General features: G+C 38.5%; 1 protein-coding gene and 1 long non-coding RNA gene across 3 annotated transcripts in view; one reads left to right on the forward strand and one right to left on the reverse strand.

Moving 5' to 3' along the window:
• Positions 1 to 21,030, reverse strand: part of HEATR1 (HEAT repeat containing 1) — a 42,927-nt gene that overhangs the window by 17,427 nt on the left and 4,470 nt on the right. For both annotated transcript variants that reach the window (XR_012673085.1, XM_075146514.1), the window contains exons 5-25: positions 20,515 to 20,616; positions 19,442 to 19,582; positions 17,432 to 17,643; positions 16,058 to 16,191; positions 15,146 to 15,254; positions 14,684 to 14,794; positions 14,122 to 14,239; positions 12,806 to 12,913; positions 12,289 to 12,384; positions 11,195 to 11,283; positions 10,679 to 10,890; positions 10,278 to 10,399; positions 9,543 to 9,740; positions 7,719 to 7,902; positions 7,297 to 7,445; positions 4,986 to 5,178; positions 4,270 to 4,442; positions 3,756 to 3,923; positions 2,659 to 2,901; positions 1,779 to 1,910; positions 1,097 to 1,203 (exon numbers count right to left, since the gene is read on the reverse strand). Coding sequence is in view for 1 of the 2 variants with exons in the window: in XM_075146514.1 (XP_075002615.1) it covers positions 1,097 to 1,203; positions 1,779 to 1,910; positions 2,659 to 2,901; positions 3,756 to 3,923; positions 4,270 to 4,442; positions 4,986 to 5,178; positions 7,297 to 7,445; positions 7,719 to 7,902; positions 9,543 to 9,740; positions 10,278 to 10,399; positions 10,679 to 10,890; positions 11,195 to 11,283; positions 12,289 to 12,384; positions 12,806 to 12,913; positions 14,122 to 14,239; positions 14,684 to 14,794; positions 15,146 to 15,254; positions 16,058 to 16,191; positions 17,432 to 17,643; positions 19,442 to 19,582; positions 20,515 to 20,616 (3,101 nt within the window). In the remaining variant the exon portion in view is untranslated. The remainder of the gene's footprint in view (positions 1 to 1,096; positions 1,204 to 1,778; positions 1,911 to 2,658; positions 2,902 to 3,755; positions 3,924 to 4,269; positions 4,443 to 4,985; positions 5,179 to 7,296; positions 7,446 to 7,718; positions 7,903 to 9,542; positions 9,741 to 10,277; positions 10,400 to 10,678; positions 10,891 to 11,194; positions 11,284 to 12,288; positions 12,385 to 12,805; positions 12,914 to 14,121; positions 14,240 to 14,683; positions 14,795 to 15,145; positions 15,255 to 16,057; positions 16,192 to 17,431; positions 17,644 to 19,441; positions 19,583 to 20,514; positions 20,617 to 21,030) is intronic.
• Positions 1,135 to 2,665, forward strand: LOC142080685 (uncharacterized). The gene is made up of 3 exons (XR_012673086.1): positions 1,135 to 1,223; positions 2,070 to 2,184; positions 2,289 to 2,665. It is a non-coding gene; the product is annotated as an uncharacterized LOC142080685 (long non-coding RNA).

Here is a 21,030-nt window from a genome sequence, read left to right on the forward strand (position 1 = left end):
AAAAGAGAAGACAAACAATCAGGATATACATCTGCAAAAAAAAAGTACAGCGTTTCAGGGAACAAACACACACATAAGTAAAAAAGACAAACTTTCTTTCACGTAGTAATATCCTTTATTGCTCCTCCTGGGAGAGGTGGCAATGTGTGGGCTTTTGATTGAAGCAGCAACACATTTTAAACAATTGACAGAAAATCCAGACCAAACTTGACAAAACAAACAAGTATAGCATGCCTTCTGTGTATACAAAAAGTCTATACAATGAAGCAGACTTCTGTGGAAAAAAAATAAAATCTATTACCAAATAATTGCCTAAATGCTGATCTTGCAGGATCAGCAAGGAAACTCGCATCTTCTGAACTACTCGTTGTCTAACCACTGACTATGCAGGCAATGGGTGTGTGCTCAAGCGTGTATGTTTACAAACTCTGACAGACACAGTTTACAGATGCATCAAGCTAATGGGTGATGATTGTTAAAAAAGGCCAAGTGAAGGAAAATAAGAACGTAAGAACATCTATTCTACATCAAACAAAGAAAACCAACTCAATATCCTGTTTCAGCAGTGGCTGGCAGCCGATGCTTAAAGAAGAGAGTAAGTATGGTGGACAGAACAGCTCCTTCCTTATGAGGATGGAGAGAAGAAACAAGACAAAAAGATCTAAAAATTAATTACTAATGTTTTAACTGAAAGAACATTCTGTCTTTCAGTCAACTAACAGGAACATTTTGATGAGCATCTATAGGCTTCAGCCATGTGTACGTAATTTGTCCATACGTTTTTATTACTAACCAAGTTTAATACCTACAAAAATGAATCTTGTTCAGCCGTGTCAAGCCATATTCTACAAGAGCAAATGCCAACACTAAAACTACTGGGAAATGATTTTTTTTTTTTTTTTAAATTTTGACTATAGTTCCATCAGTTCTCAAACAGCAACATGGGTTGGTTTTCTTCTGCCAAAAGTAGCTTAGAGTTATTTTACTGTGCGGGGGAAAGGATGCTTATGCTTTCAGTACAAACCATGAAATGTAGTAAAACAAGTGGCATTTTCAAACTGTACAGATAACATTTTTGGATTTCTAGTTATTTTACCTCTGTTGCTGCATTTTCTGCCTTCTAGTTTGCTGAACGGTGGCCAGACTTTTGGTTTTCTCAGGAGGCTCCAGTTCTCTGACGATCTGCTCGGCACACACTGAAATCTGAAACAAAGAACAATAATGCAAGTATCAACGAACAACATGTCATATCACATATCTGTGCCCCCACCTTTTTTTTTTCTTAAACACGTCCCTTTCATGCACATATGGGTATATAATCCACATATTCAAGTCATATCACCACAGTCTCTGAATGCCTGTCCTACTTGTAGTTCTTATAGCAAATAAAACAAGGAAGTGATTTCAAATCTATGTAATATAATAAATTGCTATATGAAAGCTACAATGAATGTATTTTGGGAGAAGTCTCCTAGTAACAGTACAAAAGCAGTTTTTACCCAGAAAATGAAAATCGGTGCAGCAGAACAAATGACATTTGCTAAATTCATTCATGTAGTATAGCAAATGACTGATGCATGGCTTTTAAAACAATACCTTCTAAAAGCAGTCATTTAACAACTTTTCATGCCATTAACACAATTATATTATGTGACAAATAGTTTCCAATTCCTTGCATGCTGTGAATGATATAAACAATGAGCGTTACTTAATGTAGCAACATAGAACTACCGCAGCAAGTTTGAACACATTTCTGTGTTCTGGTGTTTGCCACTTACCCCTTTAAACACACTGCTGATAGTCTGGGCACAAAGCGGGTTCTTACAGTTTAACAGTAAGTCAAACAATACTTTTAATAGCTTCTGTTGCACTATCCCATCTGACACAGCTGCAAAGAATGGTTTAGTAATCTACAAAAGGGAAAAAAGAAAGGATGCAGAGAGGTTTGCTGTAAGAGGGTAACAAAATCACAAGCTATGGAACTTAGGTATGTTAGATTATATATGCATGTTAGTACGAACATATATCGTAAAAATTTGCATATTAACTATGTATTTGCATATATCCAGGAATCCTTAGATGCAAAGCACATACTTCTGAAATATCCATCAGACATACCGATTCCTGAAATTTTTCACATAGCTTGCCTGGTGGGGTGAACAAATTTGCTGTTGCCAGCCGTCGGTAAGTATACGCTAATACCTGGCTAATAGGAGGCCTGAATTTGTAGCCTCCTTCAAATGAGACTACTTCTCACCTACTGTATTTTCTTGACAATTTTTCCTCAGGAGAAAAACATAAGTAAAGCTCCTGCCTGACTGACAAAAACTGAGGACAGTGGAACAGTAGTATCTGCAGGCAATGATACAAGTATTCATCTGCACGCAAATACAATGATATTTCTATTCTGTACTTGTCAAAATGCAAAAATAAAGCAAGCAGCAATTTCTCCTTCTGGTAAGTTTAAGGGAGAAAGTTTTGCAGCCTGTTTAGACGTTTCAAAGACCCTATGGAAACCCTGAACACTTGTACTAAAAGAAAGACAAGTCAAAAGCTATGGACTCCTTAACAGCGAGAGAGTCCTTGTAAATCCAATCCTAAACACTGCTATTTGCTTTAAGCATAAAAATAAATTAAAGATCTTTCATAAAGCCATACCTGCCCAAGTGCTGTGATCTGAAATGGTGGAATTCCTTCATAGATTTTCTTGGCAGCATGCAAACTTTTGATAAATAAATCCAGACTCTGCTGATTCTTGCACAAGAGGGTTGCCGAATATTCATTAAACTTTCCAAGGATGAGATGCAGGAGAACAACTTCATCTTTCAACATTGCCTCAGGTTTCTTAAAGACCTTCTCTAGCAACCGGTCTAGTGCAGGCAAGAGGTGAGAAAGAATCATCTGCAAACAGAGGAAATTCGTAACAGAAGTTTTTATCCATTCTCATTTTAACAAACTCCCAGTAGCACAGCTTCATTTTACTGCAACATCCCCTCTCTGGTAACACACTGCACACAGTATTTTATGCAACAGCTATTCAAGAGGAAACATACAAGACTTATTGTGAGATTATCATGAGTACATGCTCGTCTGCTACTTTGCTATTCTTCTTTGCAGAGCACTATTTCATGTTTCTAAAGTACAGAAACAAAGCAATTTTTTTCACCGATTTATGACTGCTGTCTCCTACAAACCCCAAATGTGAGGCAAGAACACTCATCTTCTATGCAGTTCACAATCCTTTCAAGAAACATACAACTGAACAGAGCATAAAAATTCGTAATTTCATTCATTTTTTGAACATTGAACTCATGTATTTGTGAGCACTTAGAGAATTCTGAATATACTAGATAAGAGGAGATTAATACATACCAATAAAATTGAGAATACTACCTAATACGTTACAATTCTGTACAGAAAACCCTTATTCACTGATATCTAACCAAGGTAATAAATTTCTTCTGGAAGAATCTTCTTCTGAAACAGTCTTTTTCTGTAACATCAAGGGATTTTCCTTAAGAACTCCAGTGCAAAATTCTGCAGCCCTTACACTCCTGGATGGGGCATGCAAATATTTTATGTTTCATTCAATCATACTTTGCAGCACTACCACATATTATTAGAGGTCTCAACTTAATGCCTAATAGTCTAATACATTATGAAGTTATTTAACAGTGTTATTACTAAATGAAATTGGATTTCTGCATTTCAATCAAGTGCAGAACTGATAAAACAACTAGAAAGGCGGCACTTACCTCGCCATGGACTTCATGAAGTATTTTCATTAAGTTTCTTGCAATATATGATGGGAAAATAGGGTTCTGTACACAATCGAGTATGCTTTCCAAAGCTTCCAACAATTTTTTCTTCTGGGATTTCTGTTTTGGTTGTGTCTCAAGCTCCTCAAATAGAGCTTCCATAATCTATTTCATTAACAAAGTGAAAATTAAGTTCTTTCCCTGCAATAAAAATGCCTTAAAAGAATGTTTATTCAATGCTTTCATAATAATGCAATATAGATAAAACCAGAATTCTTCATCCGTAAACCACAAGTTAATACCTCTTATTTTACTGATATTCTCAATTCTCTGTATGTAATAAATCATTTGAATGTTTTTATAGCCCTTTAAAAAAATATTAAAAAGTCAGTCTACTATAGTATACAAAGACAATGAACTTCCCCAGTTAACTTGATTTCTTTTAGAAAAGATGGGAGCTCACAGCAGCAGACAAAACTTGTACCAATGTACACCTTAATAAGAAAAATACCTGTGTTATGTATGTAGGGTCAGATATGATTTCTTCTGTCTTTTGCTCCAAATGCTGAAGAATAGGATGAAACAGAGACTCCTTTATCCCGCTCAAGGAATGGAGGCAGTTGAGAGCAGCCCTTCGAACTTCACTCACAGGACTACCCAAGTTAATTAGCAAAGATATCAACACTGCAAAAAGAGTGAGGGAAGGAAGGAGGAAAAGACAACGGAATAAAGTGAGTGGTCAGAATTTTACTGTATCTGTCCCTGAAGAGGCATCAACATTACTTTGGAATTAAAAAGTCATCTCTTTTCACCGTAAGCCTCAAGACTACACAAAACCAACATGAATCTCACAGATCCATGGCTCTGAACTTCTTCATCACAGTCCTGATATTTGTGTGTAAGCTCAGAGAGTTCATCTATTGCTACTGACTTCCACATCCTTATACTGCACAGAAAGTAAGGTGCTGTAACTGACTTCTTCAGCATAGGAGCATGTTTCTTTAACACTTTTAAGATTAAAAAAAAGAGTGGTTTCACCTACTTCCAAGCTTGGGCTAGTAACTGCAGCAGTGAATCAGCAAGAAAGACAGCTGTCTCAGTCTAGTGCAGCCGAACATAAATAACTATAGATACGCTTCATGGTATAAAACATAGTAAAATTGCACAAAATTAAAAAATACTGTGATTTAAGTCTTAAGATGAGAGAGAGATACTGTTTTACTTTACCTGGAGACGATGGCGACAGCAGCTGTTTCTTTTTTTGGTATGTCTGTGATTCAAGCAGTGCATAGCCAATATATAGAGCTTGAGTCTGGAGCATTGCATTGACTTCATAGTTCAGATGATTTGAAAGGTTATAACTGTAAGTCCACAAAATTGAAAGGAATTTGAAGAGAACCTCTGAATCTTTTAGATGTACCTTAAATTTAACAAAAGAAAAAAAAAAAAGAAAAAAGAAAAAAGCACTTGTTTAATAACTTTAATTTATTTGGCAAAATACTACTCACAACATCTGATAAACCACCCAAATTAAAGGAGTATGCAGAAAGAGAACTAAAGAGTCAGAAACAGTGTCTTTTGGGAAGAAAAAGTTACTGAGTAGATGCTTTTGGGTAAGCAGTACTTGCATGTGTGCACAAGTCCACATGTTGCCTAACAGCTGGCTTATTTAGTTTAACAGATAACTTGTAGTCTATAGGTATGTAAATACAAGAGATTTTTTTTTTTTATCTGAAAAAAAAAATCATATGGACTGAAAACACATCCATATGAACATTTGATAGTATGTCAGCTGCGCAAGAAAATTGTTACATGCAAACTAAAGAACTTCTATTTCCTGTTTTGTGCAGCAGTAATCTTAATATTAAAAGTTCTCTAAGTAATCCCTGACTTTTTCATCAGTCATACAAAATGATTTTCAGAAGTCTATGAACTAGGGTCTCACAAGAGCTGGGCATCCAATTTCCTTGTACAACACAGCTTTCTGTGCTGAATATTCACACTAAACTTTATTCTTAGAATTTGTCCTAGATTGGCTATATAGGCTTTGTAATAATAGAGCATGGACCAAAATTAACAAACTCTGAATCATGAACATATCAGTGACCACCACAGACACAGGTCAGAGTGCCTTCTCCCCGCCCCAATAGTAAGAGCTGCTCCAAGAAGAGTCAATTCAGTTTTTCACACAACTACATCCAATTACCTTAACTTTGCTTTAGGACCTTTTTGTCAAAATTTAATGAGGATAGCTTCTGATTTTGAACCAGTTACCTTGTCTCCTAATAGTATCCCACATCAATTTAAAGTTCTTGCTTACTACATAGTCTGGCAATAGCTAGCATGACTTCTGTCTGCAAGATGCTCTCCGGAATCCTAAGAGCTCTTCATTCATCAAACAGGAGTGCCCACGCAACATCCTGCAGACTGAACGCAGCTTGCCAGAACAACTGATACAGCTTCTGACATACTCTTGCCTATTCTCTTTTCCACAAGTCCACCAAGGCCTAGGTTCTACTTATATTAACTATTCTAGAGTAGGCAAAAATATCTTTCTTGTCCCTTTCAAATTAAACACCCTCAAAATCGGCAGTACTCCACAAGTGAAAGCAGCAAATTATTACTGCAGCTGTTGCCTTCACTAGGTCTAGGACATTACTTACCCCATTCCACAAACCTTCTGTAGTCCCTCCTCCCTCCTACTTCTCATCTTCTGTGCAATATTACCCAGCTTGCTCAGTCAAAAACCCCACCAAAATAACATCCTTGCTTCCCTGCTGACAACCTTTAACTAGCCAGGCACCGAATCAATCTCTTTTACAACTCAGCGTCAGTACAATTCCACTAGACCTTGGAGTGACTGATAATTAGACAAAGTTGTATATAAGAATTAACATCAGAAACAAGTTTTGTTATGAAATCATTGCTATTCCTTCCTTCCTCTGTTTGTGTTTGTCATGTGCTGTTCTTGATGAAACAGCATCAAATTCCAGTAACAGCGGCTTTGTGTCAATTACTTGCTTCTCTTTTCCTCAGAATGTGCAGTTATTACTCCCTGTCATCTAAAATCTAGACTGTCAAAATCTCTTATTCTCTTCACAAAAATGTATCACTTGATGCAGGTGAGAAAACATGAGATGATGTTATAAGGAAACGTGCAATGTCTTCAAAAAGTTTTCCTTTCAATTTAAAAACTAACAAATCTTACAGAGCAACTGTTTGCTTTGCTCCCAGATAGGATCAAAACTTTTAGCTCAAACTTCAAGCTCTTGACCTGGCCCTGCAAATCAGTGTTATGTTTTCACCTTTGTCTCAACTGCTCCATTTATTGTTTTTTTTACTTTAGTTTTCATTTATTACATTTAATTAGGGTTAACTAACCAGCTGAAGCTTAGACTTTCATCTGCTCACAGTACCAGCATGCCACAAGCAGTGTTGCATGATCAATTCTCCATTTTTCTCAGTTTTTCTTAAAATTATGTAACTGCATTAATAGTTGATGACTAATAATTCTGAGCAACAAATGCAAAAATAATACCTTGAGTAAGAGATTCATCAATGTTCTGTACTGAGCAGCATTGCTCCCCTCACTAGCTCCACAGACAAGTAGGTCAAATAGCCCCAACAGGAGGTGGAGGTAGTCTTGGCTATCTTGATGTAGAGATTCGGGATTCCACCAAGTTTCCTCTAAAAAATACAGGTTATAAATAAGACATAGTGGATGCATATGAACACCTTCAGAAACCAAGAGAAAACAGACATCTCTAGTTAAAAGAAGACAATACATTTGGCTGATTTCATGATCACAAGTAAGTAATTTTTACAGATCTCGGTAACAATGAATGAAGAAGGTTAGGGAAGCAAGGCTTGCTTGTTTCCAACAACTTCTGAAGACAAAAAAAATTAACCTTCCTTCTTCACTTCACTGATATAAAAGACAGTCAAAACCTTAACACCTACCTTTTGAAAAGGACAGAGGAGGTTTTAGGCCATTAATGAAGTTTTTCAATAAGAACAGGAACATAGCTGACTCCTCTGCATGAGCAGTGTGATCACTATTGAGCTTTTCTATATATGCAGTTAACAAGTCCTTAGGCACCAAAGTTTCCTCTGTTGTTTCAACAGACCAATTTAGGGGAGTTTCCTGTGAATGAAAATTCATTTTAGTGTATACTGTCACAATTTCATCCAACAGAAGACAGAAATTTAGCACTAAAATTCAGCAATATTTAATTTCCAACCCCAAAAGAGGTATCCTTATGAAGTAAATTACATTTCTGATTTAAACCTGCACCTGCAGTTTCAAAAATTATGCCAGCTCTTACTGCTATAATTAACAGCGTACCTAAGTGAGGTAACAGAAGAGTAAAATACCAATCTCTCTAAAATATCTCTTCAAAGGCATTAGGAGTTACTCACAGCATTTTGTGGACATTCAGTTTCATCCTTTCATCTAGCTCTGTTGTAGCAACATAATACCTATCTTTCAGATATTTGTATATATAAAAACTCTTTAATGGAATAATCTGAGGTCAGAATAACTAATTACCATGTATTGCTCTGTGTGTGTGTGAGGGGGTGCACACACAGAAATAGAGCCCTGCTCACGTGGAAAAAAAGAACAAACTGTTTCAACATTAAAATAAATCAAGAAAACCCCAACGGGAAAGATGCATAAAAATAAGGCAAAGAAAGGTAGCAGAAAGATGTAGAAATACTCTTTCTGAACATTGTTCCTGCCCTTCTGATGGCTCCTGCTTTTGCCTCTAGGTTACCTCCCAACAAGTGTCAATACAACTGCTTATGGAGCTGCACAATAAACCAAAACCCAGCAAATCCAGGAACAACACTTTCAATATTGTTGCAAGGACATGCTTGAGGTTGCAATTCATAGAATCATAGAATCACAGAGTGGTTTGGGTTGGAAGGGATCTTCAAAGACCATCTAGTTCAACCTCCCTGCCATGGGCAGGGACACGGGCCACTAGATCAGGTTGCTCAAAGCCCCGCCCAACCTGACCATGAACACTTGCAGGGATGAGGCATCCACAACTCCTCTGGGCAACCTGTTCCAGTGCCTCACCACTCTCATACTAAAGAATTTCTTCCTTGTATCTAAGCTAAGTCTACCCTCTTTTAGCTTAAAACCATTGACCCTTGTTCTATCACTACAGCCCTGGTAAAAAGTTTCTCCCCACCTTTTTTATATGCCCCCTCTAAGTACTGAAAAGCTGCAATAAGGTCTCCCCTTAGCCTTCGCCTCTCCAGGCTGAACAATCCCAACTCAGCCTTTCTGCATAGGAGAGGTGTTCCAGCCCTCTGACCATTTTTGTAGCCGTCCTCTGGAACCGCTCTTAGCATAAGCTCTTTTTTACACTCAACTGCATTTCCTTCTTTCCCCTATTGAACAAGGCAGCAAAACCTTTACTCAATGACGAAAACCCCTGATATTCCTAAGCCGAACAATGACACCACATGACACCACAGCGTAGCTGGCAGAAATGCCCCAAACTTTGTGCCAAGCCCACAGCACTGGAACATTGAATCAGCTGGTGGGATGCTAGCCTAAAACTCTGGAGTTCTTAATTTTTTAACGCAGACTCACTAGAGTGGTAAAATGTAAGAGCAATTCTTAATGGCAGCTTCTAGTACTGCTGCCAAGTGTGTGTTTTTGCTTTGAAAAGAAATGAAGGCGAGATCTTCAGTCCTTCTCAAGGTTTCTGAACCTCCAAAAAAGATTTCTCTTAGAAAGAAAATGCCCTCTCCAAACTGTTTACATCTTACCTCTGCAGGGTCACAAGCTCTGAGATTTTTTATTTTTTTATCCAAGAAACGGAAGACTCTGATAGCCATTGAAAAATAACTTTCCTTCATCTGTGTATTGCAGCAGCACTGAACAAGCACTGAACCAATTACATGAGTAGTTACTTTCTGTCTCACGCTGTCAGATTCCGTTTCAGCAACGAGTATCAGATCATCAACCTTAGAAAAGGGAGTGGAGGAAAAACAACAGAAAGTCTGTAAGACAGTGGGACTTCATCATGACTTTACACCGTGTTTCATTTGCATGTCCAATTAAATCCTTGTTACCTTCCATCATCGGTAACAAATCACTGCTGTAACGGTACTCTTCGGAATCTGGGAATGCACAAACATTTTTATGCATTTTGTTTCTATGAACTACCCACAGGTATACTTGTTTATTCTCTAGAATTTTTTTTTCAGGAAACTAAGAATTCCTGGAATTTAGTTACACTAATAATTTGTCAAATAGGTAATAGCTTTGCTTCGTCTTTTCCTTATGCTAAGGTAGAAATCTGTTTTATCTAGATTGTATTGGGGATTGTTATTCTATATATATGTGTGTGTGTATATATATATATTTGCCTAGCAGCTTGATGATGGCATACTAATGCTAAGAAGCGCATGTACAAAGTTCTCCTATATCACATTTGTTCTACTACAGTGACCACCTGGAAAGTAAGATCTCTTAATGTTAGGGTAACATGGTACGCATACCATTTGCAATAGTAAGGAAGGGTCCCCTGAAGTCATGTTTTTTGAAAACAGCAGAATCATTTTCTTGTTGGCCACTCCAATCAGCTCTGCAGACTTGCTAGCTTTAATTGCCTCTTCAAGAGCTATTCCAAAGAAAACAATAATAATCAGACAATCTAGGTATAAAAATCACATATTAAAACAGTGGTGGCTCAATAACATTTAGAAAGAATCAAGAAACATACCAGACAATTTTTTCATCTTTTCAAAGAGCTTTTTAAGCAACTCTATTCACACTCATAGCATGATAGCTTGTCAATGACAGCCAGTGTCCTTCAGAAAAGTGTTTAGGTTCAATAAGCATGACGTCCCAAATTTGCACAGTTTTTCTTTTACCGAATTAGTTACAACTAATGCTTTACCTTCTGGCCAACCTTTCAGTAAAGAGTGTAAGGAGCAGAGATCAGATTCTGACAGACAAACAGCCATTTTCCAATCTGAAGATTTTGAATTCGCATTAGTGATTACCATAAAAGGTAACAACCGCATTACTGCTTCATCTAGTAGTTCTTTTTTCTCTTTCAAAATCTCCTCTTTGACTAAAATTTTTACTGCTCGCTCCAGAACCTTGTACCTAAAAGAGAACAAGTGATGTTCAAAACCCATTCCTCAATCATACTAGCAATATTTCTTTGATTTGTTCTCCATTTTCCATGGTGATTTTCTGAATCCAAATAGCACTGAGAACAAATAAGGAATTCATGGGAAATGGTATGCAAATAATTGAACATTTCTCTTGTAACTCAGCATAGATATAGCATTATATATACAAAAATTATTTGAAGTGAAAAACAGGTTTTAAAGTATTCTTTAGAGTTACATTTTAAAAATTTAATTTATACAGAAAGAATGTAGACTGAAAAAAGACACGACCATACCACTTCCCATCCTTTGAAAGATCAGCTCTCTGGAAGATGTTTAAAAGACTTGATACTATTACTTCTGGATTGACTCGTTTCCTGAAAATCTGAAAAGTAATCAAGAAAAAGAAATTAAAGTATAATAAAATACAAAATAATTTACCGTATCATAATGGAAAATGCATCTGCTATACCAAGTGGAAACAGGGATCAAACGTCACTAATTGCATTCCTATTGATGATCATGTAATAAAAATATTATCAGGGTAAACAGAAGTTATAAGGTTGCCCAGTATGCCCTCTTGATACACTAACGTACGGAGAATTTATCGAATGCAGAAATGTTTGGTAAAATTGATAAACAGTAAGCAAAACACTTTAAATAAGAATTGCTTTTACTTTACATAGCATCTGTACGACAAAAATATAAGGCACATTAACAAAAAATACTGAAGCTTAAAGAAGCACTCGTGCTTCTATTCCTATTTTTTAGTGATTGAGAATGAATGAACACACAAGACCAATTATACTACTGCTAGTAATATTCTCCACTACTACTAGCAGAAGCAATAAAGACAGACTGTTACTCTAGCTGGAAACAATCAGTACAATGCATACCAGAGTCCTGCCCAGTAAACCTGAGCTGGAGTTTAGTACTTTGCCACTATCAACTGATCAAATGACTCTCATGGAAAAACTCAACTGAGCACTTCTCACTAGCGTAATGACTTGTCACTGCACCATTTTCCATCCAAAAGGCAGATGGCATGGCTTGCGTTTTCACAGAAAAATGTAAGGATAAGCAGGAAGCACACTTCAAATAATAATCAAAGATCAAAATATGCTATAGTAGCTACATAGAAAAAGATCAATAAGTTCAGGTTAACTGCAAACACTTTGGGAAAGATCAGGAAGCAGAAATTTGAGGGGGAATTGTGAGGAGGTAAACAACACAAGCCTCCTAAATTTGTGCTGCTTCACCCTGCTAAAGGACACAAGCCGTACACTAAGGACATGAGTAGAAGAAGGGCAATTACAAAGAATACATTCCAGACACACGTATTCAAGACCAGCTGAAATCTCACCTGACTTATCAAAAGATACACACATACCTCCAAAGAACTGAGAGCAGACATTACAACATCTCTGTTGTCATCCTTGAGCCGACCAAAAATTGCTTCTTCTATGAAAGACTGATCAAAGCCTTCCTGAAAAAATAAAGGAAAAAAAGAGCCAAAAGAAAAAAAATCATTTGTTGGTACCACAATTTACAGGCTTTTAATGAAATATCTGAATCCTCATACAAGAAAAGCAGTAGCATCATCTAAATTAAACCTCAAATAACAGGCAGACTAACTTTCAAAAGCAAAAGAAAGAAAAACAGAAATATCCGTTAACTTAGATTTTATCTTAGACTACAAGCAGCTTAATAAAAAAGAACTACATCCAGACTCCAGAATAGGGGGAAACAGTGACAGAAGCCTACTGAAAACACCATGAAAAACAGTGAGGATGACATATGCATAGTTTAATGTACCACTCATCTTCAACTGGTATGTCTGGCAAACAGCTTTTTGAAGACGTTATAAGTTAAGTCAGTTCTGTAAGTGAGAGATTCAGGACACAAACCTTTGTTGTTTCAATAACATCTTTCAAATGCTGAAGAGCCAGGACCCGCACAGCTGGCTGAGGATGATTCAAACTAAGCAGAAGGGAGGTATCAGAGTCTTCCAGAAACTGAAATACAGATTTCAGAGTGACTCACTGCATGTTAAAAATATTGTAAGTATACATAAGGATAACAGGAGAAATTCTTTCAGCAATTTTTTGTACCAGAAGAAAACCTGTACAATTCAGACCCAAAAAGTGTCAATTACAGAACAATGATGTTGTAGAACTGTTTCAAATTTGGTCTTCTTCACTTTGGCAGACAGTTTTTGGAACACAGCTTGAAAAGTACAGTAAGCCACGGACACCTTTTTGTCCTAGGAAAGCACTACACTTATCTAAGGATTCTGAGAAAGCTCTAGTGACAATGTCAGTGTGACAGAGCACAGATAGAAACTGCTAAAAAGGCATCCCTGCCAGTCCAATTGTGTGCGCTTATCTCAGGAACTGTAAAGGCTAGAAGAGAGTCATATGCCTTTGTTCTGCATGCCTTGTTTTTCTGTTAATCCACTTGTTATTCAGTCACAGAATCTGTGCCTTCATTAAATCAGTACAAAAATACATGAAGCACTTCTTTATGTAGTTTAGCATCTTTTCCTAAGCGCTTTCAGTCTTTCAATCATTGCAAACAACAGTCATAATACTAACCATCTCTTAATAATAAATTCCTCGGACAGATCTGTTGCACTCATGGTTATTCTGTGCTAGGCTGAGTTTCAATTGCTCTTCAGAAGTGGCACAGGAAGAACTCTGTAGTCACTCTATTCTTCCACGTTACTGACTGTAAACATTCATAAAATCAATGCAACAAAAAGGACCGAGCCACCTTCTCTCAACAGTGATAAAGTTGTTTGTCAACTTTCCCAAAACAGACACCTCTGACACTGACAAAATCTTTAAGTAAGATGAGGCACCACCATGTTGTCCTTATCGACCACTACAGTATATGTAGTGGCCGTGTTCCTCAGGAAAAAAATTATTGAGAGCAATCGAGGCAGATGGAAATGTATAAATATTAACCATTAAAAAAAGCTCATGATAAACACGAACTTAAAAGATCTGATAGCTTTTGATTTTACCACAGTTTTGATCAAGCCCCCCCAAAAAACCACATTTAAGTAAGTTGGGGGTTTTGGTTTTTTGGGGTTTTTTTTTTGGTGGGAATGGTAGAGATTTTGTTTAGAAAGAGGAAGAGAGAGCAGAACTTTGCCAAAATATCAGCCTTCTGAGAGTATAATCGGATAAGAGCTAGGATCACAAACTGAGCTTCTACTTACCTTGTATTTGCCACAGCTTAATGAAAGAGAAATAAATTGGTGAAAAAGATTTTGGTCAGCCTCATCTGTGCAATCTTCCAGATGCTTCTCCAACACAGAGTCTAAGGCTTTAGGATACCTGCCAACCGACAAAACCCCCAACATTTTCCACAGAGCGTTACAGAAGAACATGTATTTACTAGAGAAATACAGGGAAATACAAGAAAGCTGAATGCACACGCTGAACCAGCTATTTTAAGTAGCTTTGCAAAGGCAATCAACCATTACGTCTTAACACAGATGAACGATATGCAGACCACTAGGATAAATAATAAGCAGAAAAGGTCACTACACAGCAAACAGCTGTACAAAGCCAGTAGGTCTGTGTCCATGTATTACAGTGATAACAAAATACATAAGGACAGATCAGTAAAATAAAATTTGGACAAAGATTAGGAGTCAGTTATTTTTACTGTATTTATTTGGTGAAGAATGTTGTGCTTACTACACCCAATAAGCCAAAATCATAGCTGACATCACCACTCTACAGATTGTGGGTCTGTCATAGAAAAATGGAACTTACTTTCTCTCAAGAAGTCTGATAAGAGGAAGCATCTTTTGATTGAGTGCAGTCATTTTGGTGGGATTAGATTCAATCTCTGTACCATAGGAGATAAACTCTTCAAGAAACTTTCTAATATCACAAACAAAAGAAAAAGCCACCATTTTTTTGATCGTACACTTTTCATTAACGTTATAAAGCACACTGCTAAACAGGTTAGAATTAATATGCATTACTTATTGCAAGTACAGATTTGTTCCAGACCTGAAGTTTCACTCTGTACTACAAGTACTCCCACAAATGCTAAAAGCATGGCTCTTCTGGACTACTGAATGTTTCAGTTTCAAAATCCAGGTTTGGAGTTAACTTACGAACTCAGAAAAACATGCTCATAAAATGCTAATGCCATTGTCAGGAATTGCTTGTTATTAAACCAGAAATGGCTGTAGTACTGAAGAAGAAAAATAATCAAAGTTAACTCACGAAGCCAACAGGTGATCTAAATCCTTTTCCAGTGGTATACTCTGAAGAATAGCTTCAAGATGTGTGATGTAAATCTGATTCTCTGTCTCCTCAGATTCTTCTTGTTCCTCTAAAGACAACGCATAATCATAAAAGATGAAAAACAGTTTGAGAATAACCTCCTCATACTAATTGGAGTTAATAGCTTGTACAGGTGTCATCATCTGGTGAACCAAGCACACAACTTGAAGACCACAATGTTCATTGATTACTAGCACTAATTCTCCATGTGCTGCTAGCAATGCTTTATACCAATGTCATTAAAATGCCAAAGACTGTATTGCTACCAATAAATTCAAGTATGCTTTAGAACGTTCCAGACCTGCTACCTGTGCCAGGAAATCGCTAGAGCATTCCCTGCCGTGAATCTGTCCCTTTTCAACAAAAGAGCTTTTCCAGCCATGATTTGGCAGTTACAAGTCCACAGTGCAAACAGACTTACCAGTGCAGACACAGGCTACTACTGCATGCCAGTCAGCCTCGCTGCCCTGGACCGTTTCCAGGCACATTTAATTCACCAGGTAAACACAGATCTCAAACTACATATGGACTACATGTAATCTAAAATTTTTTTCAGTACTACAGTACATCTCTAAGAGTCAGAAATATCGTACATCAAAATTAAGTTACTGCTGAAATACGGCAAATCAACATCTAAATCAAAGTGATATAGATATAACAATGCCTAAAATAGCCTCCTCTGTAGGACCTGGAAAACCAAAAAGCAACACACACACAAAAGCTCAATCAGGTCTTCACCTGTATTGGTGCAGTTTTAATGGCAGAAGCAACTAAAATTACACAGCTATGATATTGACCACAGCCATCTCTCCATAAGACTCAACAAAATTGTAAAAATGTACGCTAACTTACCCGTATCTCTTTTCATGACAGTGCAAACAAGATGAGGCAACAGGTAACGCAGAAGAGGAGAGATATCATAGCCTGCTGAAAGCCCTTGCAAAAGTGTTACCAGTTCTGGGATTTTGCACAGATAATAAAACGGCCTGCACAATGGAATAGGGAAATGAAAAAAAAAGTATGTATGCTCATCTGGGTTACCAACACTTTCAAACCATGCAGACTTCCTAAGGGTTCAATTTTCAGCATCAGGTAACAGCCTCATTGTAAACAAATACTGAAAAGATTCAAAGGGTACCACTTCCTTATTGCCAAAGGTTTATTGGCACATTTAACATCCAAGAAGAAAACAGGGTACTGCCAGTCACATTGAGCACAGCTGCTGCAATGGCACAGCAAACATACCTATGTTTTTGTGAAGTTGGTAGTACAAGAAAAAATACTTGCATGAATCGCATGAAGAGATACCCTCACATTGCAAGGAGCATATTCTATTACCCAGTGGCAGCAAAAGGAACGGAGGAGAAATAATAATGACAAGACATCCTCAATGACAAGAGATCCTCAAAGGGAGTAGAAGCAATTTCCCTTCCTGCTAATAAAAAGTTTCTGTCATTTTGTTTCCTTTTACATCCACCTGGCTGCATAATGCATCAAGCATGCTTGTCCTTAGTTCCCCACACCTTAGCTTTTAACCCATTTTCCTCTTCTATGACTGCGTTCAAGTATCTGGCAGGTAATCACTGTACTTATCCCAGCAAAGATTTATTCTGTCGGCATACCCACACTAACCTCTCTGCCAGCAAGCAAACTCCCTGTAGCATGCAGGACTTCCATCACCACGTTCAACTGCATGTTAACAGCACTAGCTAACTGTATCAGGGCAGGGCAGACAGATCGATGGGAATGAAATACTATATGTACTTCCAGAAGAACACCTGACTTGTGGGACCAAAGAAGTGGTGGTATAAAAGCGCTTACACTTCAGGTGTTATAAACTGTATGAGCTCAAAGCCCTTCCATTGAAGGGACTGAACTTCTTTTTTCCAAGCTATTCAAATAACCTCAGATTATGCTGGCTTGTCTTCCAGGATTCCCACTTTCAAGAAAACCTCTTACTGGCAGGGTTCAGTTTTGCACATTGACAGCAATCCTTTACTGAGGGAAGTGGCAGGACAGGGACCGAAAGATGACAGACTCGCACCACCGAGACTCCTTAGCTGTAGCGAGCATACAAATTTTCAAAGTAAGCCAAAGAAACTTTCGAGCCCTTTGAAATGTCAAATACCAAAATTTCTGATAGGAGAGCATCCTTTAATGAGGAGGATAATCCAAGTGCAGTCAGAGCTTTTAAAAAGTGGGAAAACTCAATTCATGTAGACTTACTTTTTCCCAAGTTTGTCTCCCTTCTGAGTTTGTAGAAGCAGGTTCAAGCACGCCACCCCGTCCCTGACTAATGAGGGCCCTTTAGATAATGTCTTGCTTATCTGTAACATCAAGGAATGTACCAAGGAAGTCTCCACTGTCACTTTTACAGTCATCTGGCAGATTATCATATATGTTGCAGCTCTGTAATCCTGTACAGAGGATTTCAAGCCCTAGGAAAAGAGATAAAGGTGGATTTTTTAACACACATGAATTAAAAAAAAAGTACATTAACATAAAAATAATTTTCATTCTGACATCCATGGAATCACACTACCTTCTTCTCTATATGTTAACTTTCGAGGGATCTATAAACTCAACTTTCAGGAAGAAAAAGCTGTCATGCAGGGTGCACACATACAGAAGACACATTCATTAACTGCTCTGTTCATTAACAGAGCAACAATCCTGGAGGAAAGCAGGCTGTCCACCCTGACTCCATTTCCTCATTGTTTAGCACAGTAAGTCTCTAAGGCAAAGAGGTTCATTCAAACTCTATCCATTTCTCACAGCTCCACTCCTCATGCAGAGTAGGAAACAGAGTTCTTAAAGTGCTCATCTGAGGTGTGAAAAAATATTATTCTTCATGGACCTTCACCTGCCTGATATTTCAAAGCAGGCTAAGAGTGGTACGATACATTTCAGATAGCATGTCTTGGTTCATGGAAAGCAGGTCCTGCCTGACCAGCCTGATCTCCTTCTATGACCAGGTGACCCGCCTCGTGGATGAGGGAAAGGCAGTGGATGTGGTCTACCTGGACTTCAGTAAAGCCTTTGACACTGTCTCCCACAGCATTCTCCTAGAGAAGCTGGCGGCTCACGGCCTAGACAGGTGCACTCTTCGCTGGGTAAAAAACTGGCTAGATGGCCGAGCCCAGAGAGTCGTGGTCAACGGAGTTAAATCCAGTTGGCGACTGGTCACGAGCGGTGTTCCCCAGGGCTCAGTACTGGGGCCGGTCCTGTTCAATATCTTTATCAATGATCTGGACGAGGGGATCGAGTGCTCCCTCAGTAAGTTTGCAGATGACACCAAGCTGGGCGGGAGTGTTGATCTGCTGGAGGGTAGGAAGGCTCTGCAGAGGGACCTGGACAGGCTGGATCCATGGGCCGAGGCCAACTGTATGAGGTTCAACAAGGCCAAGTGCCGGGTCCTGCACTTCGGCCACAACAACCCCAGGCAACGCTACAGGCTTGGGGAAGAGTGGCTGGAAAGCTGCCCAGAGGAAAAGGACCTGGGGGTGCTGATTGACAGCCGGCTGAACACGAGCCGGCAGTGTGCCCAGGTGGCCAAGAAGGCCAACGGCATCCTGGCCTGTATCAGAAATAGTGTGGCCAGCAGGAGCAGGGAGGTGATCGTGCCCCTGTATTCGGCACTGGTGAGGCCGCACCCTGAATACTGTGTTCAGTTTTGGGCCCCTCACTACAAGAAGGACATGGAGGTGCTGGAGCATGACCAGAGGAGGGCAACGAAGCTGGTGAAGGGCCTGGAGCACAAGCCTTATGAGGAGCGGCTGAGGGAACTGGGGTTGTTTAGCCTGGAGGAGGCTGAGGGGAGACCTCATCGCGCTCTACAACTACCTGAAAGGAGGTTGTAGCGAGGTGGGTGTTGGTCTCTTCTGCCAAGTAACTAGTGATAGGAAGAGAGGAAATGGCCTCAAGTTGCGCCAAGGGAGGTTTAGGCTGGACATTAGGAGAAATTTCTTTACTGAAAGGGTGGTTAAACATTGGAACAGGCTGCCCAGGGAAGTGGTTGAGTCACCAATCGTGGAGGTATTTAAAAGACGTGTAGATGAGGCGCTTAGAGACACGGTTTAGTGGGCATGGTGGTGTTGGGTTGACGGTTGGACTGGATGATCTTAGAGGTCTTTTCCAACTTTACTGATTCTATGATTCCTATGCTATCTGCAGAAAGCATGTCGGCACAACACAGTACACTTCTTCACACAGGAAGGAAAACAAAGCTTCATCTACCTTTTGGATGTAAGGGAGCAGCATAGAGACGATAGTATCTGTTATCTTCTCTGTGGCTCCAAGAGCTGATACAATGGTGGAGGCATAAAACACAAGAAGAACTCTCAACTGAGCTGAGTTGCCAGGACACCCTGAAAAGACCTGGACCACAGAAAAATCAGTTGTTCAGACATCAGGAAAAGTGGAAACACACACACAGCTTCCCCCCAAACCAGCAAAATCTCAGAACTCCAACATGTAAGCTCTACCAGCTCCTGCTGACACAACTGAAGTCATCACCTCCTCCTAGCAGTAACCCTCACCAGAGGTTACTGCTCCCCCTTGCAGACAAGGCAGACGGAAATGAGTGCTACTTCTCAGCTACTGTAGCTAATTACAATAAGGTAACCTAAACCACTCGTGATTTTGGTGTAATGCTCAAGACTGAGAACTGGACAGCTAAGAAGCTGACTGGTATATGTTTAACACCCCCTACTACATCTGTGAATAAACCCTGATATTGTGTGTGCTTTGCTTAGTTTGACAGTAGCGTGCATTCTAGTTCTCTAAATAACTGGAACTGTCGTACATCTTACCCTTCTGAGACTATAGAACTAGTTCTCTATTTGACATTAACTGAAAAAACAAATAAATCCGTTCACCTTCTAACATTCTCAATTTAAGTTCTCATGAATACTTGTAGATGTACGTTTAAAACACCCATGACAACCCCCAAAAGAGATACTCAAATTCAAAGCACAATTACAAACTAATAGCAGGAATGACTTTATAAAAGAAATTAAGACAATGAAGTACTTTGAAGCAATACAGTATCTTTAAGTAATACAGTATTGCCAAATTGTTTTGTCATGGCTCATTGGTTCTCAGCCACTTCCTTACAAGAATTTCTGCTAGATTGTTATCTACACAAATAATAAGAAAAGAAATTTTCGTATTGTTTACTGATAAATGACTCCTATTACTATTTGATATGTAATTAAAAATATTAATAAATAGAATAATACTAAACAAATACAAAGATGGGGAGAACCAAGTGACAACAAACAAATAATGTTCTAGAATAAATGAACAACCTTCACAGATTTTGCCACCAGCCTGCAGATGAAATCCATGAAATCCAGGTCTTTGTAGCAGTGTGTAATGACAGTACCCCTTGCCAGTGGGACTCCTGGTTTCTTTACATGGTGAAAAAAGTAAAATTAGAACACTCCAGGGTAAAGTGAAACCCCCGATGTAAAAATTAATATAATCTCTAAATTAATGCTACCGATCGGTTAACACCATTTAAATTGGAATAAGCAATGGAAACCCACACACCTTTCTGGAATTTTTTGTATCTACATTAAGATAGACAATGAAGAGCATTACATATAATCTATATTCAAATAAACATATATTTTAGTAATTGACATATCTTCCTAGCAGTAGCAAATACTTGCACCTTAAAAGCACACTTTAACTTTGCCAAAACGAAGAGTAATTACAATCAAAGCTTTTTATAATTAACTTTATATTTAAAGAAAGATAGCAGAAACAACAGGTGGGCATCCAGGCTTCATCCCTGCAATTAAATCTTTCAGTACAGTTCT

The sequence above is a fragment of the Calonectris borealis genome, chromosome 3 (genome assembly GCF_964195595.1).
Source record: "Calonectris borealis chromosome 3, bCalBor7.hap1.2, whole genome shotgun sequence".
Lineage (NCBI taxonomy): Eukaryota > Metazoa > Chordata > Aves > Procellariiformes > Procellariidae > Calonectris > Calonectris borealis.